The sequence below is a fragment of the Lissotriton vulgaris genome, chromosome 6, assembly GCF_964263255.1.
Source record: "Lissotriton vulgaris chromosome 6, aLisVul1.2, whole genome shotgun sequence".
Taxonomy (NCBI): Eukaryota; Metazoa; Chordata; class Amphibia; order Caudata; family Salamandridae; genus Lissotriton; species Lissotriton vulgaris.
The window spans coordinates 678700583-678726109 of record NC_141694.1 but is presented as its reverse complement, the minus strand read 5'-3'; the positions used below and the strand labels follow the sequence as shown (position 1 = coordinate 678726109).

Genomic DNA, 25527 nt, shown 5'->3' with positions numbered 1-25527 from the left:
TAGTAGTTAGGTCTTGTTGGGGGTTCAGTTTTAGGTTATTTTTAGGAGTAGCAGTTAGGTCTTGTTGGGGGTTCAGTTTTAGGTTATTTGTATTTAACCAAGTTTTCATACAACCGATGACGACCGGAGAACACTAGGAGGCTGCTTAGTCCTGGCATTTGGATCCACGTTAAGGAGAAGTGGGTGCCACAAGAACCTGGAAATTGGCCTGTTTTTTTACTTTAAGGCAAGGTGATCTGCACCTACATACCGATTGGCGGAAGCAAAGGGTACAATTGATGTTCTTTTCTCGCCCTCAGTTTAGCAATTACTGTGGAAGATACGTGAAATAAGATTTGTCAATTTGGAGGAGTCCGATCCCCGCTCTAGAATTTACTATAACTATTGCATCATCAACATCCTTGATGAAAGTGTTGGGAGACATCGTATTATTAAGCCTGAAGAAGGTGGTCGGATCAGCTTATACCACCGAAACGCGTCGCTACTTATAAGCACCAAATTGAACTGGTTCCCATTGGTAAAATAATACCAGTATATTATAAGGTGTTGAACCTGTGATGATCTTTGGTTTGGTGCTTTGTGTGTTTAAAACTATATTATCAACTGCATTCTCCCATGTTTTGAATGTTATGAGGATTATTCTACATATGTAGTATCAAAAATGTCTTTATTGTGAATATTGCATTTTTTTTATTACATTGAACAGAGGATCCAAGGAATAACACATTTTTATATTGGCTTGTGGTTTCTGTGATACTCGTTGGTGATTTTGGTTGGATGTGGATAGATGTGTAATGTATTCATGATATGCTTCTAAACAACCCAAAGGGAAGTTTTGTCTGACCTAGTGTCATTTCGGTGTCCTGTCCCTTTGGTGAGGAGGACCCCTCTCCAATTTTTAGAACCATTTGAGGACTGAGCCACTGATACCACTGTGGTCCTTGGGTGTCTCAAATAGAGCTTGATAATTTACTGTATCAAATGCAGCCGATAAGTTGAGTAAGATTAGGATGCAGGAGTCCCCTTCATCTAGGGATCTGTGAATGTCATCTGATTTATTGGGCATTGCAGTTTCTGTGCTACAGCCTTTGCTGAGTTGAACTAATCTATGTGTTGGTTGAGTTGGAGTATTACACACTTCTCAATACTTTTAGCTAGGAAAGGAAGGTTGGTGTTAGGTCTGTGGTTATTGAGGTAATTAGGGTCAGCCCCATGTATTTTGAGAATGGGTGTGCCTTGGCCTAGCTGTAAGGAGAAGGGTACGCAGCCTAGCGAGAGAGGCGTTGATGATTTTGGTCCAGAACTGAGAGATGATGCAGTTGAGGTTCTGTACTAGGGTGGAAGGGGGATCCATAGTGTTGGTGTGGGCTTCAGGTTTGCAATTAATTTAAAGACTTCTGTCACAGGCTTGAAATCTGCACATTTAGCATTGTTTTTCAGTTGTCAGGGATCATTGTTGTCATTGACATTTTGCGGGGCATTCCGATCATACAATGAATCTTGGGGGGGAGTTTTCATGGTGGTTCAGTGGCAATGGGGCAGGTGGGCTGGGAAGTCATACCTGCGTCATGGATTATAGATTGTTCAACTTTTTCAACTTTGTCAGTGAAGAAGCAGGCTATTTGTTTACAGAGTTCCTTGGTGGCTATTGTTTTGTGTTGGGGGTGAGGATACTTTGTTGTTTTATTATACTAAAGAGCTCCCTTCATCTGTTCTTCTCATGGTCAAGTTGATTGCAAAAGTGTTGCTTGGAGGAGAGCTATTCCAATCTGAGAGGTGAGAGGTAAGCCAGTGAGGCGTTCTGTCTCCATAACCTTTCAGTCAGTGTTAGTTGTCTTTTCTCTTTGTTAAGGTCTTCGTTGAACCAGGATTTAGATTTGAATTTTCTAGATATCTTTAGTTTGAGCAAGGATCACTGAGCTACAGTAGGCGGTGAGGTCATCTACAGTGTGAGGGAGAGGTTGAGAATGTAATTGGGTGCTGATCCTGGATTCCAGCTCAATTAGTGAAATTTGTTTGATGTTCCTTGTCCAGTGTGTCGGTTTGCTGAATTGGGCTGGGTAGGATCTGGGGTAAGCCTTGAGAGTGAACAGTATTTGTTGGTAGTCCAACCAGTCGATGGATATGATGGATCTGAGAGATATAAGCTCACTTCTGGTGATAATCACGTCTAGACTAGAGCCTTTGTTGTGGGTCTGTTCGTTGCATAGGTGTTTGAGGTCATAGGTTTTGAGAAGATTTATTACATTATGGACTGTGGCATTTTGTGTGTTGTTCTAGTGTTTTAAGCGACTTCAACTTGCACATCATTGGTGTCAGTTAGGGAGAACCATGCTATAAGGTCAGTTAGTTCTTCAGCAAAGATTATGGGATCACCTGGGGGGTGATCTGTGGTGTGGAGTTTGATAGGGGGGAAGCCTTCTGGCCAGCCAATCAACTCATTATGATACCACAGATCCTTCTCTGGATCCATGGTACCAAATTGGGTCAGCGCGAGAAAACACTCCTGTGGCCAATCAGAACAGACAGTTTTTTTTACTTTTGAGAGCAGCGGAGTTATTTCTGTAGCCAACGGTGCAGAGATCTCCAACTATTTACTGGTTAACCCCTTCATGCCCACACCACCTTTTTAAGTGCTAATGTCTTGAAAACTACTGATTGGAATTACACCAAATTTAAAAGGCATGCTTTCTGAGTAAAGCCCCAACTTTGTGCTAAATTTAGAGTAAATCTGTGCAGCAGTTTGTTCAGTATCAAAGAGCAATCTATACTATGGGAATTAAAATGGGAAATCATGTTGTGGGAACACCCTTTTCCTTGTCCCCCCACTAGAAGGAACAGTGCAAAACAAGAAGGAGCAAGAGAGAATGACCTTTTTGTTTGAAAAAATCTGTGTGGATTCTTAAAATTGTACCAATGTTATTAAGAAAACAAACAAAAAATTCCTTCCTCCTGAAAAGTCTGACCTGAAAATAACTACACTGCTGCTATCAGCAAATTACCCTATGGGGATTAAGATGAGAAATTAATGCTTTGGGACCCCCAACATGTCTACCTTTGGACTTTTTCAGTGCTTGGAATCCCCAAGAGGGGCAAGGATGTGGGGTGTATCTGAAGAGGGCTTCACAAGGCCAGATACCTGTTCAGCAAATTCCTGCAAGATCAGATTGGCTGCTGCTTAGAACCTCCGAGCAAGGGAAACTTGTTTCTTCAGCAAAGCAGCAATACACATTTGTCAGGTTGGTTTGACAGGGTTGTCCCAGAGGTCTTCAGTCTAAAAATGTCCTAAGTCACAGATTTTTCAGGGATGTTAGGGGGAGTTCACTTTAACCAGTGGGCCCAGGGCCTCAGGAACAGCACTGGGGTCAGAAATCACTCCTGCAGAAGGTGCCAGCAGGCTCCAGGGTAGGTCCAGTAGAAACCGGTCAGCTGGACTTTTCAAAAAGGGGGCTTCCTGCAGCGTTTGTGTCCCTGTAGTGTACCAGGAGGTCAGCCAACAGACCCTTGGAGACAACTTCTTTGTCTTGGGTACAAGTAGGAGCAGGTCCAGCCCTTCAGGTCTCCTCACAGGTCTCATAAAGCAGGTGCAGTCCTTTGTCTGTTCTTCCACAGGACCAGAGCGTTCTGAAAAATGTGCCCAGGGGTGCCACATTTATGTCTGCCACTGGCTTGTGGACGGCGGTGAGTCCTCGACACTTCCTAACCAATGGTAAAAAAGCTCTAAGGTGTAATCCTACCCACTTTTGCAGTGGGTCCTGTGGTCCCCCCTGTAAACACTCCCACTGTGCCCCTCTCTGCCTAAATCCCAGATGGCAAAACCCTTCTTCCATTGTATAGAGCCTGTAGGCCCTCCCGAGATGGATAGCCAGGGTAATGCGCAAACCCTCATCTGTGGTCACTTCTAACCAGTTCTGGGTCATCTCCCTCATAACTGGGGTTGGAGCCACACACATTGTGGGCCATGCTCATTGAGGGTTGACTGCCTATAGTGAGTGTGGTGCCGGTCATGTTTTCAAAACCTGTGCAAAATAAAAATAAAAACTGGAAATTCACAAAAAAAAAAACACAATTAGAAACTTAGTTCTGGTTCTGGTTCATGCACGACAAACCAAAGATATACGCCAGTTATGGTTCACAAGACAAACTATAGCTCACTCCACCCCTAATGCTTTGTTTGACATCACACATTGCATCACTGATGACATTACCTAAGGTGTTGCCACTGACATCACTACAATTTACAAAGAAAATTATTGAACAAAGATACTAAATAATGGGCATAAGGGTTTGGAGCAAGACCTGACTGCATCCCAGACCAAGATGGCGACCTCCTGTATCGCACAGACGAAGGTTGCGCGCACCAGAGTTGGACTAGGGTTGCCCATCGGCAGTGGGTTGACAAGGGGGCGTATACACAGGCCAGGTCTTGACCCGCACAACCACTATGCATGGTGGAAGGAGAAAGCCATATGCAGCAGTGGTTTGAAATTGATTTATGGTTCTGGCTCAAGGACGTGAAACCATTGAAATTCCTTGGTCATTGTTACCAGCGCACACAACACATGCCATCACTGGCTCCACCTGTCATGATCAAAATACCAATTTGTCAGCGGTACAGAAAAGAGCAATCATGAGAACAACATGATGTTATGTGTGTTGTGTATAAACCATAGAGTATGAAATAGATTTAGGCAGGATGTTTAATTTACATCCTGTATAGGTCAGTACCACATTTTGATACAATTGCTTCATTGTTGCACAATGTTTTTGACTTTTTTTTGACTGAACCGTTTAGAATAATATATAGTCTTTCTTTACGCTATAAATCACTTATGGGCTGAACCCCCAACCGGTTCTTATGCCTCATTACCGCCAACTGAATTAACGCCAAACTATTACAACCGGATTATGCTGCGAGCTGCTTCGATAGCGCCAATATGCCTAGGGGTGGGGGCTAGCACTTTATATATTCCCAAAGTCAGATGCCTAAATAAAAATTCTTCCTATAATTGTCACTTGCAGGCATCCTCTTGTTTTCACAACAAAAGTCGGTATTTTAAGAAGGCATACAGAAGGTTAGGCATATTGAATAACAGCAAGGGCAATGATGCTTAACATCCTGTAATTCTGGGTAAATCACTTATCTCCCCCTGCCTAACAAAAATGAATTTGTCCATCTGCAACGAAACTGGTGCTCATGTAAAGCGCTCTGATACCTGATATCTTCGGGTCTAGTTTGCGCTATATAAAACTTTTTTTAAAAAATATTTAAAACAAAGGGATGTCTGTAGAACGTTCAGTTGCATGCACCACTGAGGGGCTGAAGGTCAGGTGCAAATATAGAGTTGAGCTTTGTTCCAAATGTGCTAACCACAGCCGCGCCTACCGACACCAGTGTGTTTCTAGTAGCTGTTAATGCACTGAAGCCAGGTGGAGGCCCTTGGGGAAGAGCCTGGGAAGGAAGCATACATTAATGTCACCATAGAGCAATAACTTGTCAGTCTTGTGGCTGTATCGCGCAGCAGCAGGGCATTAAGGAAGCTGTGTGCGACAAACACCGAGTCTCGGGGGTGTCCATCCATTATGGAACTCATTTCACAGCTCACTAATGATGTGAAAGGGAAGGGGGGAACACGCCTTTCTCCCTCCAGATGCCAGAGTTCATATCCACGAAGCTGCCCACGTGGCTTCCCTTTCAAAGTACCTACAGCCTGATTCATCAAGCCGAAATCGGCTCGCAAAGGGCCAGATTCTGAGAATCTGGCCCTTTGCGAGCGCTATTTTTGCATTTGGGATTCATCATCCCAAATGCAAAAATCGGTAATAGCGATTTCGCAATTTTGCGAGGAATTGCATTTAAGGAATCTCTATTTGAGATTCCTTAAATGCAATTCATCATCCTTTTAAAAATTGCGAATTCGCAATTTCGGACCGCTATTTACCGCGAGGTCAAACCTCGTGGTAAATAGCGAAAACTTCGAAAAATGCTTTTAAAAGCATTTTTCTAAGTTGCATGTTGCACACACACATGTCCTTTGGACATGTGTGTGCGCAACACCTGTTTAAATTTGCATTTAAGGGGTGCTACAGGGTGTCCTTTGGACACCCCTGGCACCCTTTAAATCGCTATCTTATTTGCGATTAGCTAAATAAGGAATACTCCCCATTCATTCCTATGGGCCTTTTGGCCCATAGGAATGAATGGGGAGTTATTCCTTTATGCGATTAGCAATTTGCTAATCGCAAATAAGGATTGTGAAGGAATTGCAATTCTTTTTGCGATTCCTACATGAATCCCGTTTTGCGAGTCTGTAATAGCGATTCCTTATGAATCGCTATTATAGACTCGCAAAACGGGTCTATGATGAATCAGGCTGCTAGTTTGTTGTATGTGCATCTCATCGAGAGAAAGTCGCTGCATTCAGAGACTCAGTAGAGAAACACTCCAATGGGTGTTTTCAGTGGCAAATTCTTTCATTCACTTGAGAATGTGAGTTGAGAATTTTCAATGCCCGCCTAATTCTAACATCTGTTATTTACAGAGGGTAAAAAGGAGGGGCATTATTGGTGCTAAGTGATTTTAAGGCTTTAGGCTGTGCCCATTTTTATTGTATTTTATAGTGTGAACTCTGTTTTAGCAATTTTATTCTAATAAAATATTGATTCAGTAAATATGGACGTGGATTGGCTGTTTATTGATTTTGATAACATTATTGTGCTTATGTATGGATGTATTCATTTATTGCTTACTTTTATGGCTTAAGCTGTATTAAAGTTATTTTAATTGAATATTTACAGTGCTTAGAAGTGGCTAACGTGCTGCATGAAGTGCTACATACAATCATTCTTCTACTTATTATTATTTTTTATTAATATTATTATTATTATTACCAGAAAACATGTGGAAAATGACCCGTCGTTGTCTCACACTTACATGCGAGGTATTGACTGCATTTGTAAATAAGTGAGCAGGTGTTTGTGTCTCACCTCGAAATGGGAGATGATCTGGAGTAACCTAGTTTTGCTGATTTCCAAAAAGTATATATTTTCCGGGGCAGTTTTTATAATAAACAGAAGTAAGATTGATTTAGACCTATGTCCAGTGCTTTCCAGTTTTAAGTAAATATTGACCATGGTATGTGAAAGTATGCATGTGTCATTACCAGTAGTGGCTGCTACCGGTCGCGAGTGGTAGGGCGGGGGGGATTTTTTAAACAAATCAAACACCTAAAATCGCACCGGCTGCCGCCTCTACCTGGTCCTCATCATCTTCCTCCAGTCCGGCAGGAGGAAGCACCCGGGATCCCCACAGCCAATCACAACGCTGCAATGCAGCATTGTAATTGGTCTGAGTGCTGTGGTTCGATGCTCAGACAGGCAGTGCATGTTCTCCACCCAGGCTGTAATGCAGCCTGGGTGGAGAACATGCAAAATGCGTGTGATTCTTTACCCGGCCCAAGAGGGCCGGCAAATGTGTCATGCGCACTTATAGAGTGCACTCACTCCTCCCCCTGCAGTGCTCTGGAGTCACAGAGCCCAGCTCCGCCCCAACTGAGCCACTGCTGTAGGAGAAATAAAATTATAATAACGCTACGCAATTATAATTTTACTTTTCCTCTTTCAACTGCTCGGAGAGCAGTGGGACAACGCTCCTCCGCCTTAGAGGAGTAGCCGCCACTGGGCATTACAAAGGTGCCACACTGTACTACTCAGTTTGCAGGTGAATTACAACCACGGGGAAAATCATAATTGCTGACGATGAATGAGAATGGACAGTCACACATTTATAATTGAACAGAAACCTAGCTATGAATGCCAGTTGGGTGTTTGTTCATGACTACCCTCCTAACACAAGCAACAATAGAGCTGGACTCACATCTGACTCTCAACAGGGCAATAAAATAAGCATGCCTGGCTCACTATTGACTGCTAGAAAGGAATGCTAGGAAGTTAGGGGTGGAGGAAGAAAGAAATGGATTAGAGCAAAATAGGGAGGAAGAAGTGAGGAAGAGCGCAGACAGCAGGAACTAACGAAGCACAAAAGTATCACGAAACGGGGAAGAACGAAACAGAAGGGCCGATGTAAGAAATGAAGAATGGGAGGGAGGATGGGAGGAGAGGGAATGAGGCAACAAGAAACTAATATGAAAATATATGTACGAGCATCCAGATGGGAGGAAGGAGAAAATAAAACAAGGAAGGAAGTTAGAGTGGGAAAGTGGGACGAAGGAAGGAAGAATTCGAATAACGAATAAAGGAATGGAGATTACAGAAAGTAAGGACTGAAAGAATATGGATGGGAAGGGATAGCGAATTAAGAAATGAATATAGAGACGAATAAGAAGATAGAAGCAAAAGCAGAGAAAGAAAGACAATAGGACGGGAAGTAGAAGGAATAAGAAAGGCAGGGTGGAAGAATAACAAATAGACACGAGGAATAAACTAAAACTCCGAAGGATATTACAAAAATTAGAAAAAGTTGAAGGAAGGCTAGGAAGAAAACAGAAATAAATAAATTAAGAAAGCGAATACACGGACACTCAGAGAAAAAACATGAGCGAATAGACCTTCCATTCCTCTTAATTCGTTTGTCTATCTAGAATGATCCATTTGTTTCTGCATTCTAAATGCACGGGAACATTTTCATTCGATATACAGGCACATTTTCTGTTGAAATGTTACCGTACATAGAGGTTGGCTAATAAAGTATTGATTTAAATGTTTTAAAGGAAGCTCTCAGAATGGTTCTTGATCCTACATGTTTGTGAATTGTATGTAATGTGGTATGTGCGCACTGAGCAGGAAGCATTGCTGCTTGAACCCGATCTTGTTATCATTACACTTGCGTTTTCCTCCTTCTACCAGTTGCGCATGCGCTCGTTCGCATGAAGCCAATTATTTCCTCTTGTGTTTTTCAGACGGACGCCGCTCTGATGTACGACGCGGTGCACGTGGTGTCGGTGGCCGTGCAGCAGTTCTCGCAGATGACTGTCAGTTCATTACAGTGTAATCGGCACAAGCCTTGGCGCTTTGGGGCCCGTTTTATCAGTCTCATTAAAGAGGTATGAATCAAACAGATATGTATGACGGCTGCGCTTGTTTCATCATCATCCTGCGAGATTGTAAAAGAAACATTCTTAACGCCAGGCGCTGCATTTATTTTCTCTGCTTTGTTGTGGCTCTGCTTGTTTGTCTTAAGGAGAGTGTATCACGGAGTACCTTTGTTAGAATTAAATCAGCTACGTTTTAAGGAGGGAGAAAGTGGGCAATTGCTCAGTGTTCCCACCATCTGTGGCCGGGGCCCCTGGGAGAGTGAACTTACAGGCACATGCATCAATGTTGGCTTTCGTGATTTCTTAATTGCGATTTTTAAGGAATCGCAATTAAGAAATCGCAAAAGCCTATGCATGAACAAATTGCTGAAAAAGTTGCGATTTCTAAACATTCCTTAATTGCGAGTCGCAAATTGGAAGTCACAATTAAGGAATGCCTCCCCATTCATTCCTACGGGCTTAGAGGCCCAGAGGAATGAATGGGAAGACATTCTCAATTTGTGATTCGCAATTAGCGAATCGCAAATTGAGAATGCGATTTCAAGGGTGCAGGGGTGTCCAAAGGACACCCTGTTGCACCCCTGAAATTCATCTGTGCACACATGTGTGTGCACAACATGAAACTTTGACAAATGCACAAAAGTGCATTTTTCAAAGTTTTCGCAAATTACCATGAGGTTCAACCTCATGGTAATTTGCTCCCCCTAATTGCGAAATCGCTATTTTTAAAACTTTCATGCATGCATGCAACTTTCAAATTGTGATTCCTTAAATGTAATCGCAATTTGAGAACTCGCAAATATTTGCGAATTCTCAAATTGCGAGGGCCTTCTCCCTTGATGCATCCCAAAAGCTGATTTTGCGATCGCAAACGGCCGATTTTTGCGATTTGCACCGTTTGCAATCGCAAAAAGCTTTGATGCATGTGCCTGCTAGTCTCTACCTTCAGTCTATTTCTCTTTCTCAACGTTGAACACATTAGTAAATATAGCCTTAGAGCCCAATGTAGCGGGCTCTACAGCCATGAAAGGCCCGCTCCAGCGTTTAACAAGGGAGTGCCTTTAATAGCCGCTAGAGCCCTCTAAGAGGGCTCTGAGAGGCATATTAGCAACGATCTGTGATAGTTTTCGCAAACCAAGTATAGTGCTGTTTTCTTTATCGTTGCATATCGCTGAAATACATCGCCCTGTTAGCGGCGTATTATCAACGTGCTGCTCACAGGCAATGTGAATTCCAGCGATAGATGGCGATAAACTGCAATATCGGGTGAAAACCTGCGATAAATCAAGAGCGTTAAGGAAATGCTTGATGACACGCAATGGTGTACTTAGCCCATCAATCTACCTGCCATTGAAGAGATGGCTAAGTCAGATTACTAGCAGCAGTTAAATCCTGCTGGCCTAGTGCGCCTTTTATTCCCGCCTCTCGGGTCCGGTGCAGCCTTGTAAATATCGCTAAGCTGATTTTGCGAGTGTTTCTCATGTAGTTTTGCTGAGGAACGCCCACTTTGCATGTCATTAGCGATGTATACCGCTGACATGCAAAGTAAGATAAAAAACGGCTACTATCTCAAGGATACACGCGCTAAAGCCTGTTAGTGTGTCCTTGATAATAGAGCGATATTTAAATCGCTGAGCGGCGATATTGGGTTTGCTAATATGCCCCTAAGACTATTAGAACATTCCGCTCCTAGAGGGAAGACTGTTCTAATTTGTAAAAACAAAGGCCTCACAGCGCCCCAGAGGGTTTAAGCATTAATATATTTAAGGACCCGAAAATCCTTAAGATGAAACTGGTTAGGAACCTGGATATTATTAAATAATTGCACGCATAAGGCCAATATTTTACCAAGAGAGTTATTCATATGGTTTCATCACACCTTCACCACACCTGTGTGATGGAGGACAGATTGAATTCCTAATGACTTGCACTTCTGCTACGTCTTTGACCAGCCTGTTACTCTTGCACATTGTAGTCCCAATTCACAAAGGCATGTAAGAGTGTGAGAAGTAGTAAGGCTATAGTATGACTTCACATGCTCGTAAATGCTTTTGTGAATTCAATGCAAGACAGCTAACTTTAGTCCTGGGCGAAATCTAAATGACGCTGGCATAATTTCTGTAATTTCAGAAATTAGGCATTTTATTACTTACACTCATTTTCCAGAATTATACCATTACACCACTTTCCATAAATACTCACCATTGATGGTACACATTTGCAGCAAAAGAACACCTGAATGCGAGCAGCTCTTGTTCCTATTGCTTTGTTTAAATGCTTCCTTGCACCAAAAAATGGACACGAGGAGATATCTTTCATGATAAAATAGCTTGAAATGAAGAATTTCCAGTTTGCATAATTTTGCAGAATTTCACATATGTGAAAGCAAAATACTTCAGTTTTGCACACCCCTGTCTAACAAGGGTATAAACGGCAATATTCTGGCAATATGTGTATAACATTAGTAGAAAGAGAATGGGTTGTGCCTTCTTTGCACTTTCACTGATAGGAAGTTGGCAATTTCAGGTATTTTTCACAAATGGACTCTGGCATCAGATTGTGTAAGGATGAGTCATACTGGTGTCTTTCAGAAACAAAAACATATATTCTCACAAGGGTGGCAACATTTATTCATTTAATTAGACATGCCTTAGAAGCGTGTTTATAAATACATTATCCTTTGCTCTTGAAACTCAGAGACTGTTTATCGGGCAATAAGGGACCGGCAATAACATCAATGGGCAAAGAAGCGAAAAATAGTTTTTTTATTGTAATATTGGTGTATCATGAAACCAACCCCCGGTTTAAAGGCAAAAAGGATCTGGTAACAAGAAGGGGGAGGCATGGTGGGGTAGCCATTGATTTTAGCTGGTTTTACTGTAAAGATTTTAAATAATTGAACAGTTAATAAAAAATACTTTGATACTTTGAAATGCATCAATGAATATGTGAATTGGTAATACTGTAGTAGTACTTTACCTACTAATTAATAGCTTTGCAAATTGACACATGTCTTTTTTAGAGCTTTCTATAGTAGGCTACATATTAGTCAAAGTATGCAGCACATAATGCTGTGACTCTGATATGTTGCCCTCTGTGTGTTTCATACTCAATTCTCCTAGATGGTTTCAGAGCTGTAGGTTAGTTTGGTTCTGGCCACCAGCATAAGACATTGGACCTGGTTCAATTCACAAAGGTTTAGCTCCAATTTCACACAAACAGAAGTGGTGAAAACATGAAAACAATCAAGATAGAAATATAAGTGAATAAAGGTGGCCAGCAGAGGGGGATTTTCCCCACACATTGTATGTGGAAATCTTGTGGGAATGTCATTCATTTCACAAATTTTGCTTGGCTGTTATCTGGGTAGAAACTGTACATAAGGTATGCACTTCCATACAAACGTATGTGACAAAAAGCTGAATATATTGTCCATACAGTCTTAATGCATGCAGTCAAAGTTGCTTATTCAACCCATGCAGGGGAAGCACACAGTTCCTGTTACAGCAAGATTGTTCAGCTCAAACACCTCTTTTGCAAACAAACCTTACATGAACAGCATAAACGTAACATAAATTATGTGAAATACACCAAAGCCAATAATTATAATGTACATGAGATTAGGCTTCCATAATAAATATTTCACACAGCCCAGGAAGGGATAAGGAAGAGGGGGCACTGATTTATTTATTTCTCACAGCCGCTGCAGTAAAACTCCTTTCACCATACAGTGGACCAAATATTATATGTCTAGGTTGCATGTGCATATATTTAATAAAGTTCAACAAGACTAGAATGGGGCACATTCACAAGTGAGACATTTTCTCATTGTTTGAACTGTACTTTTCCTAAATACTTTATGCATGAATGTGAGAATTCTAAGGTATTTTAATTTATATTAGAAAACATTAATTCGCAAATAATGACTGAATATAGGCTTTGTAAAACGGGAACTTCGCCCACGGGCATCAAGGCGCTGCGGATAGGGATCAGGATCAGAGATGTCCATAGGTAAAAAGGCTTAAAGATTCGAGCTGGTGAAGAGCCAGGTCTTCAAGGCCTTACAGAACGAGCAATGAGTTTCCAGAGTTGAAATTGAAGGGGGAAGGGAATTCCACAGATTGGCTGCAGCCAGCGAAAAAGCCCTCCCCCTTCTGGATTTCCTGAACCTGGGAACTGTCACCCAATTCTTGCTGGAAGATCTTAGCTGCTTGCCGGGGACATATCTCAGAAACGTTTTTTTTAATGCCTTCTGACCCCATGTTGTAAAAGGCCTTGTGCACCAGGCACAGGGCTTTAAACACAATTCTCTGACCCAATGGAAGCCAGTACAGGTTTCTGATGGTAGCCCAAACAGAGTGGAATTTAGGAAGGCCCATCACCAACCTGGCAACGGCATTCTGCACAAGTTAAAGTCGGTGTAGGAGACCCCTATGAATCCCTCGATAAAGGGTATTGCAGTAATCTAATGTAGACAGCACAAGGGCCACCACTGCCTGTTTCCGCGAGGTGAGGGAGAGAAATGGAAAGATCTTTTTGAGAGTCCTTATCATCCCGAAGCAGTTAGAAATTGTTCTATTTATTTGGGGGCCCAGGTAGAGGGAGGTATCCACTATGATACCTAGATTTTTGGCACTGAGGCCGTATCTGGCCACCAGGCCTCAGACCAAATCTCCTGATTGTCTTCGAAAATTAAGATCTCATTTTTATCCCCATTGAGCCTTAGATAGTTCTCTACCATCCATGAAGCCACCCCTTGCATGCAGATTTTAAAGTTTGCTGCTGACGCTTTGACACTCTCAGTGACGGTAATCATAATTTGAGTGTCATCAGCGTAGGATAACACTTCTAGGCCAAAAGATCTTACAACCCTGGCAAGCGGGGCTACATGAATATTAAAAAGGGTAGGACTCAATGAGGATCCCTGGGGGACTCCACAGAACAACCGTTTAGGAGCGGAGAAGAATTGGCCCATCTTAACTCTTTTAACAGCGTGGCACCTCTAACCAGGGCGACCCACTATCCACTGCATGTCTGGCCCAGCATGCTGGTAAGTAGCTGGGCCGGGAACAACTAGAGCCTCACCCGTAGATAAGTAGGAAGGACGTTTGTGCATTTGTACAAAGGGGGGTGTGTTAGAAACTTGGCTTCTTTGCAGATGCCCCCCACTTTGTGCCCCATTTTAGACTGCTAGATACAGTTTTTTGACTCTGAGAGTGCACAGAGTCCTGCTAACCAGCCCCCAGTGCCCGTGCACTTTCCCTTAAAAGTGAAGTAAATTGGTACACCCAATTGGCAAAGTACTTTGCCCCCTTATAAATCCCTTGTCTGTGGTACCAGTGGTACCCATGGCAAGGGTGGCACAAGAGTCACCAGGGCTGCAGCACTGTATTGTGCCACCCTGTGTGACCGAAGTAAAAGTGTGTCTTCAGGTATGCCGTTACAGCCCTGCATGAGAAACTTGTCTGCTCAAGAGTGACTCTGCACACACCATGTGCTGCAGCGCCACACCACTGTCTTAATATACGTAAGTCACTCTTAAAGTTATCCTCCTAAGCCCAGAAGGTAGAGTGCATTACATTAAATGTGTTGATATGTATGTTTACACATATATATCCCTAGAGTAACCCTACAAAGCAAGGTTTCACCGTAAGTGACTGGCAGTCAATCAAGTAACATGGGCGGCCTACTGCGAAAACTCGAGATAGCCAGCTCCATTATGGAATGACTAAATTGTGTTGTGTTTGGTGTCAAATACTGTGCTTTTTATCCCCAAATATGATTCTCATGTCAAGGGGTAGCTAGCATGCACAAGGGTGCCATCCTAAGTGGGTGCCTACCCTAGGATAAAGTGACCAAATGCCTTGGCGGACTTCTCTGAGCCTGTTGCCAGCAAGAGAAGGGTCTGCCCTCCTGTTGGGATGTGCTAGCACTTCCTCAGGACAGACCCCTGGGCAGGAAGGAGATTACACCACCTCCTTCCTAGGATGGCTAGTGTTTACAGTCATCAAAGTGGTGAGCCTCAAAGGCTTTCACCGACCTTGATGTGTAATTCCTTGTTCACACCTCCAGCCCATGAGCACATCACAGTGATAGCAACCGACATGGGCAACAACCCTGCTGCTGTGTTCCTGTATCCTGAATTTGGAGTCGTCGAGTGTCTGGTAAAGCATCTTTGGCACAACCTGCCCCGGTGATTAATACCTTTCAGCTACCTCTGTACCGAGAGCTGCTTTGCGAGGTACAAAAAATCCAGCTGTTGAGCCCGTGTCCTAGGACCCCCAAAGGCCTCTACTCTTTGTGAGTAGAGTGGAACTCCATCTTCAAGTGTGGTTTTGACAAATGCTGCAAGTTTGACAGCTCTTAAGGCACTCTTCACGTGTCAGCCTTCTACCTTACAGCAGGATCACCATCCTGGATGAGACATTCTCTGTAGATCGTCTACACACTCAATACCTAAAATTCACTGTGATATTATAGGTGACTAATCTTTTAATGTCCCTGCTCCATTCTTTGGAAGCTCCATACCTACACACGTGCAACAAACCATAGTCCTTTTAAGATTTAATAGAAACTTTATACTCAACTGTTTCAACCAAAATTCCAATGGCTCCTTTTATCCCATTTCGCACCCCTCACTCTCTCCCATCCAGGTTATATGATAGCATAAAAACAAACTGTATGTGAATGTGTAAACAAGTACAGTAAAATACATTCTTTAATGTAAGTATTCTACTTATATCCAACTGATCCTATGCTGAGCACTAAGAAATGACATATGCACAAATCTTGTGATATCCAAATCAAAGACACATTTTGAAATATTTTTAAGGCTGTTACGGCAGCGGAAAACATAGGGGAAAAGTGAATAAATAAAACTGCACTACTTTAAAAAAAAATCAATCCTGTTTGGAGTAAAGGTGTGAATTTTTGGAGATTCAAAACGATTCATAGGCATAGTCCGTTATTGTTATACTGCAGTCGTGTTTCATAAGTAGCCATATGTGTCCCAAAATTTACTCAGGCAGACTTTCTTCAAGGTGGGAAGTCTGCATGAGTAAATCATTCACAAAAAACTAAACTAAGGGTACTCCCTTCATTTTCATATGCTAGAAAGAAACTTAATCTACTCTTTACAAGACATAGTTTTATGTTTACTTCCATGGTGGGAAATGTTGTCCTTCAAAAACTCCACTATCATAATTCTGGGATTCAGTATGTTGAATTGTGAATGACAAAATATTCTTTGTGCACTTACAGTACACCCAAGTGAGTACAAACCTTTGTGAATTAGGGCCATAATTTGTGTATCAGGTATTTTGAGCGGAACAAATTCCCGACTCAGCAACCTAGTGAAACATGGCAATTGTCAGTTGTTTGCACATCTGAAGATGTTAGCTGAATATATCATTATTCTGGAGGTATTTGCAGATTAATCAAGCTTGGCTTAGAATTCAAGGCAGACAGCACACAGACCACCTAAGTGGAAGGTGATTGCAGAAAATAAGGCCTCCACTCACACTGTAAATCAGGCAAACATGATACTAGTTAATTAAAGTTAGTACCTCTCCAGGAATTCAGAAATTAATTGTTTAATCTTTTTTTGTTCTCTACGTTCACCCCAGGCCCACTGGGAAGGACTCACTGGAAGGATAGCATTTAACAGAAGCAATGGTTTGAGGACAGATTTTGATTTGGACATAATCAGCCTGAAAGAAGAAGGTCTTGATAAGGTACTTGACGTGTTCAGCCATTTTCTGTTCAAAATGAAAAAAAGAAAAACATGAAATGAAAATGAATTTGCTTTTTATTTTCTGTTCTGTGTTGTACCTCTGACATGTATTACTGTAAAATGTGTTTCATTTCAGGGATATTACTTTTTTATTGAGTAACTAAGGCTTACTTTATTGAGTAACTAAGGCTTTGCCATTGGCCAATGCAAATTAATAAGATGATTTAAACACAATTCTACGCATTCTGTACCACATTGATTTAGGAATTTATGTGTGGTGTTTTTCAGAGTTTTTAATGTCTAAGAATTGGAATGACTGCCTAATGCAAATGTATGTGCAAGGGAGTAAGCCTGCAAGAAATATCTATTAAATGTGATGTTGTAATCTTATTTAGGAGCAGGAATCAAATTCAGAACCCCAGTGCCAGTGATCTCATGGTGCTTATGGCAGCATTTTATATGCAATGTGGACAACTTACTCAAGCAAAGTCCAATACAGTCCACTTTTCAATGGCAGCTGGTTCTTCAACATATAAGCCTATATGTTGTTCATTTTTATGGGACCATAGGAAGCAAGATGGCCAGACCATTCAGAATCACTTCCATTCTTTAATTACAAATGGGTAACAAGCAAAGGATGTAGGGGCATATTATCAAGGGGGTTTATCTCCACTTTTTTGGCTTTAAAAGCCAAGAAAGCGGAGATAAATTTATCTCCCTATTACCTAGCTGTCGCTAACACCAGTTAGCGACAGCTAGTAGGAGATAGCGACCATCTTGGGCCTCACTTTGCATGTCAGTGATATTTATCACTAATGACATGCAAAGTGGGCGTGCCAAGATGTTAGCGACTGAAAACAGTCGCTAACATCGCTATCTCCTATTACCAACTTTTGGAGATATTCGCGCTAAGCGCAAATATCTCCAAAAGCTAACACCTGCCTTGAGCAGTTCTTAGCCATGTTATCCAATGGGAGGTGGATAACATGGCTAATAGCATCAGCTCGGTAATGCATGAATATCGCTGACTTTTCAGCGATATTCATGCATTGCAGCAATTTTTGTCGCATTTGCGATAAACCTTGGTAATACCAAGGTTTATTTGCGGTAAAAATCGCCGCAGCTCAGCGGTAAATTTTGTCTCTAACCAAGCAATAGCGATAATTATCGCTATTGCTTGGTAATATGCCCCGCAGTCTTCCCCCTGGTAGACAAACAGCAGGGACCGCCTCCCCACTTTATTTTTTACCCAGTCTAGGAATGTTCTGAGGAGCAGCTGGCAGGAAGCCCAGTCCTAAGAAAGTCCCCACATCTAAACCAGTGTTTGTTTTGCTGCACTTCATGCAGTTTTCATTAAAACGATCTCAGGAACTCAGCTCTTGGTAATTTCAAGATGGCAAGACAACAGAGTCAGTACATGGAGATATCACAGACTGCAAGTAGAGTAGCTTTAAAGATAGCCCTGTTTCTATAGCACTGTGTACTATAAACATACTAGTCTGGAAGGTTCATGCCAGTTCTTTATAAGGGCCACCTTTTGTTCCTTTCCAGTCCCTTCTCGCACATTTCAATATAAGTAGACAGTCACGTCAGTACTCCTCCCTGTCTACCTGCCAGCAGGTATAGACTATTATTACTCCCCAGAAAGGTAGTTTACAAATATGCAAGGAGCTATATGCTGCCTATAGAGAAGGGAGAGCCTTGCCAAACTGAACCAACAGTTACTGCCTTGACCTTCAAGAAGACAAACATGCTTCTCAAAATTCACCTTTGCAGTATATTTAATAAAACTCTAGGATTACCACTAAAAGACAGTTTGATAAACTTCACAAAAGAGCATGGATGGCCTCTAGCTGCTTCATAGCGTGAATTATGACTTTTAATCATCAGCAGACCAATCCAATACTGGGAAGTTAAAGTAAGTTATCCAATGAAACAAAAATCACTTTTAAAATAGTCACTGCTGAGATATACCAGGTTCAATATCTGGAATGTTTCATTTATACACATTATACATGAAGACCTTATGGGCTCTCTTTTATTACCATTTAGTGGCAACTTAGTTAAAAGCAGGCTCTTCTACATGTTAGAAACATTTACTTCATCAAGTGCTTCTCATAATGTGTCTTGACAGGAGTACAAATGGACTCCCTCATTTGGGGCATTTTAAGATGCAAACAAGATGCATAAAAGGAGAATATGCCACTCCCTTTAGGGTTGCTGTAGGCTTCAACTTTTGCCATTCAAAATGTGCTGAATATCTCACCAAGACTATTAGGCAGGCACAACTTCAATGTAAAACTCCACCCAGACCACAGAAAATAAATACTAACCAGAGTTCTCCCTGATTGTCCTGATAATCATAGCCACTGGGTACTGCTTTACATGCTTCTGGGCCACCAGGATGAAGCAGATCTAGAACTGTATTGGTGTCCATTGGTCCGACAGTGTACATCATTGCCCTCTGAAAGGTCACTAGATCTAACATTTCATTTACTTGTTTAATCAGTTGGCCGCAGCAATTTGCTCAGCTGAAAGAAATTCATGGGAGAGATCCACCATGTTCTTTTAGTAATGCACAGGTGCCACTAATCGAGCCACCCATGCGTCGGGATTGAAGCAAACTGTACATGATAAAAAATGTTAGCATTCCATGGTTTCTCTGCTGACAGCTGATCTCTTGTACTAGTTCAGTGGCTATCCGACAGAAAAGACTAATGATGCCTTGCCCAGAGGATTCCGCAGGTTCATCATATCCCCCTTTTTAGGTCGAGCTGGTAAGCATCCATAGGATGCAGTCCAGATCGACAACTATAGTTATCGACTTCGGGGGAATGACGGACAAGAGGGGGCCACGCGCTTTTCCCCTGGATTTGGGTGCGCGAACGCGCACGTCGGCTCCATCCACGCGTGCGCACACAGCCAGCCACCACACAGACTAAAACACACTTGCGCTGGTTACTTTCACTTTCCATCCACCACCAGTCATCGGCTTTTTTTACACATGCACGCATGCATACATTCACACACACAGACACACAGGCACACATGCGCACAAACACACACACACACACACACAGACACACTCGCGCACACACACGCGCGCGCGCGCGCACACTTTTCTTCTAACAGCCTGCAAGCTCTCACTTACCGGCTCGGTGTGCAGGTTCCTGGGCCATCTTTTGGCACGCCGCAGGGGTCTCCTCACCACTCGGGAGCCCCGTGTTGCCTCTGTTGCCATGCAGTCTGCCCTCGCTCTTTCGCCCGGTCTCTCTGAAGCGCCCCGGGACTTCAGCGTGGAGCCTGCATGTTTCGGACGTCCTCCTCGGCGGTTACTTCCTGTTTCTTTGACGAGCCCCGCCAACGTCCAAGCAAAGGCTGCCTGACTTCCAGAGTGCGCCCGCGATGATGTAAGCGCAGTGCATTTAGCCATAGCTGGGATTCTGACATACAAGCCCAAAAACAGCGTCTTTCAGTCTGCTTATAAACATCAAGTGCTTATGGCTGCTGCCGCACGCACTGCAGTACCCCCATTAACAGTACATAGAAATGCTAATTTTGACAACGTGGGCATCATTTGAGTAACAAAGGCCCAGCGGGGCAACGAGAACTGGCAATTTGGCATAAAAAGCTTCATCTTGTCCCTCAGAGCCTTTATCCCTAAAGGAGTCTCAAGAAGGACGATTTGCATCCCCACCCAGTCCTCGCTGTGTAATGCGCCCCTTCCCCTCCCCGCCCTCTCCCCCGCAGGCGCGCAGCCCCATATGTAAAGGTTGGCTTTTGTGTCAGTAATTGTTGTCTGTTGACACTGAAAAGGGCTGGGAAACGAGCACCTAACCTACGCTCCCCCCCCCCGACCACCACCTCAGTGTGAGGCGCACACACCCAAGGAGCTTCAGCCCAGGCTGGAGCAAGCTGAGGTTTGACGCAATCCTCCAACAAGCCTGAAGAGACAGGGCTTCAGCGCAAGCTGTTTATGCTAAGAAAGAATGTGCATTATTTAACTCTCGCTGCACTTAGGGCGGCGAGTTTTAGTTTCGAACGATTATTGCTCGTCTTGTCGACCTCGCAAGATGACAGGATAATTCAGCCCCATCGGCTTCGGAACCCCAGACGTCATATTTCCAAGCTAATTCCAACAGTAAACACAGCTAGACAGTCATAGAGAGGCACTGCATCTTCCCATTGTTACCTGTGCTCATAGGGCCGATGCCTACTCCTAACACGTGTTGTGTCTCTCTGGGCAACATGTGTCACTGAATACGTGAGGGCTGGGAAGTATAAAACAAACATTATGTACTGTTTGTGCACGTATGTTGAATTGCGCAGAATTTTGCGGTGTTTAAAAAAATATATTTCACAAACTAAAAGTTCTGTAAATTTAGTGTTTGCTTATATGTTAGATCGAAAACAGTGCCTTCAAGTCTAATTACTAAAAACAAATGTTTAAGGCTGCTACAGCATGTAATGTAGTCTTAGCATAAAAAATACATACATGCTGCTATTTATATGAATGTTTTTAATGTGAATGCGTGGCTCAAGCTACATTAACTGTTAGTTCAATATCTGCTTTCATATGAACTGAAAAAAAATGGTTGCAACAGTATGTACAAGAAATATATTCTTTAAGGAATAGTGCTGTATAGTACTGCTATTAACAGTTAAATGGACAATGGTAATAAACATGTGTACACATTGCTTGTTCATTAACACTATCATTGCTAAAATTTAAGTCAGTGTAAATACATGTGCACATTGAATGCTCATTCACAGTATCATTGCTTATGCACATAGACATTGCTTACACATACAGACACTCTTCATATACAAACATACCCCGCATACACATACTGCGCACATACACAAACACTGCAGAGCAAATGCATAATTCCATTAGCATAGACAGTGTTAACACACACAGGCACTTATCACACACAGATACTGTGCACACAGAAGCAGCTATACACACAAGCACTTTTACATACAAGCATTATTTAAATACGAACACTTAGCACATACAGACAGTGTTCACACATATAGGCACTTTTTACACACACAACCACTTCTTACACAAACATGCACTTTCTCCACACACAAGCACATATGTTGCTCATACACACTGTCACTGCTTGCATACATACACCCCGCGCTGTATCAAAACGCATAAAACGTCCCCCACGTGCAGCCTCCCAGTGTGTCCTTCATATCAACACCCCCCCCTGCCCAGCGAGAAGTTTTTGCTATCTGTATTGCGCCTTTCCCCTTTTAGACAGCTTTCACCCCGAGTGACCTGGGGCCCCGCCGTAGGTTTGGCGCTCACCAGAGCCTAGCACTGCAACCCTCCAGCCCCCTCTACATTCTTCAGAAACCTACCCCATCCCTTCAACCTAAGATAAATTAAGCTGGCAGAAGAGAGAGCATCAAGCCCCCAATACATGTAGCATACTTAGCAATTAGCACCTCTTGATACTTTCGCAGCAATCTCTCGTTTAAGCTCAAGTTTAATTTACACACTCGCCCGCCATCCGAATAAAAACCTCCAACCACTGATGCCATCCATCACCATGAAAGTGCATTCCCAGTGTACTCTTACAATTAAAGTGTCCACTTTTCATTGCAGTATTAACAATGCACTCGCGCTGAGCACCTTCCTGCAACATGCACACACTACTTTGCCCCTGCAACATTTAGCTTTCTACCTCTCACATGCTCTCAACTTTGATACTTGCACAAGTGCCATCCCTGTCCATGTGACTCCCGCCCACGTGACCTAACCCCACCTGTATGCGCCAGCAAACAAAACACCCCCAGCAGCCCCCTGTCCCCAGAAGCGGACTGTGACCATTAGCATAGACAGTGTTAACACAACATTGCAGAGCAAATGCATGATTCCATTAGCATAGCAAAAGTTATAACTATTTGCATTGTAAATGACAAAGCTATTCAATTAGCTATTTCCAAAACCAACACATTAATAAAAAAAAGTCATTTACAATACTAATAGCTCAAACTTTACTAATGTGAGACCTATTGCATTGCAAATGCTTGTTAGGTCTAGCATTCAAGACCTCTTGTATATACTTTAGTATATACTTATATGTGTAAGTTCTTTGTGGGCTCTGGAGATCAGCCCTAGGACTTGTCTGCTTCAGCTTAGGCACTTATGTTTTTGTTCAACTGCCTCTATTTAACTGTCTTGATAGAAAATGACCAGTAGAGGTCAGTAAAGTACCAGAATTGCTTTCTGCTTGTTCAACTATCTCGATTTAACTGCCTGGATAGAAAACGACAGTAGAGGTCAGTAAAATACCAATATTGCTTTCTGCTGAGGGACTTTCTTTTTTTAAATTTTTCTGGCAACTGCCTCTATTTAACTTTCTTGATAGAAAAAGACCAGCAGAGGTCTGTAAAATATCAGAATGACTTAAGCGTTCTCTAGATCCCAGTCCATGGAAATGGCCTTCCAAGAGCACCTGTAGACAATTATATATTTTTCAAATCCTGTATTTTTAGTGATATGACCACCAAAGGCCCTGATTTTATATTAAAAACAGAGCTTTGGACTATACCATTTCCTGCTGAAAGGCAATATTTCTCTCCATGTGTTCTCATACCTGGCATGTCACGCAAGTTGGTTCTTACTTTCCCTCCATGTTAAAGAACAGTAGATGTTTCAGCACTCAGGCTAATTTGCTGCATAGCTAAATACATATGAGGTCTCAAAGGCGAGACTGATTGCATTGCACATGCTTGTTTTAGAGATGCAGTTTCAAAACCCCAGTGAATCTATTAAGGTCTTTGGAAAGAGGCTGCTGCTCATCTTTATGCAACTCTTCCTTCAAGGTTTGATGGCATGTCCTTAATTCAAGTATCTTTTTGGACCTTTTTGAGTCCTGCATTTGGCTCGATGCTTCGGACATATTTTATTGGCATTTAAAGAACATGCACAAATATTCAACTTATAAAACATTGCAGTGATATCTGGACTTCCCCCTCTCTAACCCTCCCACCAACCCTGGCAGCTAGCGTGTAAGTCCATGCACTGTTGACGGATAAAAGTCTTCTCACTAGAGCATTATTCTGAGGCGAGTCCGTTCCTGGTATACAGTTCTGATACAATTGCATTTCCACCGTTCTCGGCCAGCCAGAGGCCCAGTGCGAGGTGCCACAGCTCCGAATCCCTACTCTCCCACAGACCTCGCTCCCCACACTTTCTCAAATTTGTTTGGATAGCCCAACCTTTGTACATGAATTTCTCCCTAACACAACATCTATCCGTCTGCTGGTTCCAGTCCCACAGCCACAGGCCAATTGCACTCCCAAATTTCTATGCATTTTCCCTTGTTGCCAGCAGAAAGTCATGGTCTCCCCAAGTGTTCTGGTAGGATGTAAGTTCGGTACAACCCCATATTCCCAACAACATTAAAGGGATCTGACTTCCTATAGTTGTCCTGATGGTCATTTCAATTCCAGTTCGCACCCTCTCCAAAATATATGGATCATGGGGCAGCTCCACAGCGTGTGAAAAAAGGAGCCCAGCTAGTCAAGCACGCAGGCATGCATCATCTGCAGCTCCACCCATTTGACCGCTGGGTTTCGTTTTGTGCTCCATTGTTTCAATGTATTTCTAGCTGCCTCTATAAACTCTCTCTAGTTTGAGTCAGGCTTCTATCAACAAGGTGTTAATGTAACTGAGCAAAATAATGTTTTCAGGATGCAATACATTCAACCAAATTGTACAAACATTCTTATTCCTCAGAACTGTTAACCTTCATGCCATCGCTCATGTTCTCTGATTAGTATCTGCCCACACCTCCCAAGTTTGATCAGAATTATTATTATTGTTGTCTCTAAAACTACATAGGCCAAGCAACAGGATCAAAATAAAAAAAAAGTAAAACGTTTCAGGACTGTTCCCTACATATACTGGTTATTATTTATGATTTTTACCCCTAGAATCACAATAGCAACAATTCACTTTCCAACCAAACTAACCAAAAGGGCTGACCCTCTCTCAGTTTGGTGTATGGCACGGCTAGGTTCCAGAACAAATTGCCAATCCATGAGACATTTCCAGTCAGAAAACTAATAAGATATGCACCTCTTCACTTTTCTCAGTTGTGGTTGCATCTCACCTTCCATTCACTTTAACTGCTACCAGTTTGTTTATTTTCCTTAAAGTCCAACATACTCAGCTCCATGTGTAATTTCTTCCACTCTGGTTACTCTGGGGTAGTAGTCTTAAAAGATTCTACACTACTAACTTTGAGGGCCATTCAAGTGCTCAGAGACTCATGCTGATTGTTATAAACCACCTCTGCTTTAGAAGTCTTTTTCTACTAGATTAGAACAAGTCATCCTTACACACTTGCTGATCTGGTCTAACCAGACCTCAATCAATTAACCTGTATCAGGCCTGAATGTGTGGCATATTGCAGAGAGAGGAAGAGAGTGAGTGAAGATATAATACAGAACTCAGTCCTAAGAAACAACAGCACAATTCATGAAAATATCAGGGGCTGTCATGGGAGCTGGTGCCTTAGGTGCTTGAATCAACATTGTTTGATTCAGGGCAAATCACTTAATCTCCTTGTGCCTAAAGAAATGCACAGTTGATGTAACAAACTTATAGATTGTCTCATGACCCATCAAGTAATCTACAGTGCTTTGTTGCTTCATAGGTTTGTTTGCACTGTATTAATACCAATACATGTATATGGATGGTTGGGTTCCTATCACCAA

General features: G+C 42.5%; 1 protein-coding gene across 1 annotated transcript in view; it reads left to right on the top strand.

Annotated features, from left to right (window-relative positions):
• GRIK2 (glutamate ionotropic receptor kainate type subunit 2) overlaps positions 1 to 25527 on the top strand; it is a 1496154-nt gene that overhangs the window by 724689 nt on the left and 745938 nt on the right. The window contains exons 7-8 of the mRNA XM_086926667.1: positions 8919 to 9062; positions 16679 to 16786. Coding sequence (XP_086782793.1) covers positions 8919 to 9062; positions 16679 to 16786 — 252 coding nt within the window. The remainder of the gene's footprint in view (positions 1 to 8918; positions 9063 to 16678; positions 16787 to 25527) is intronic.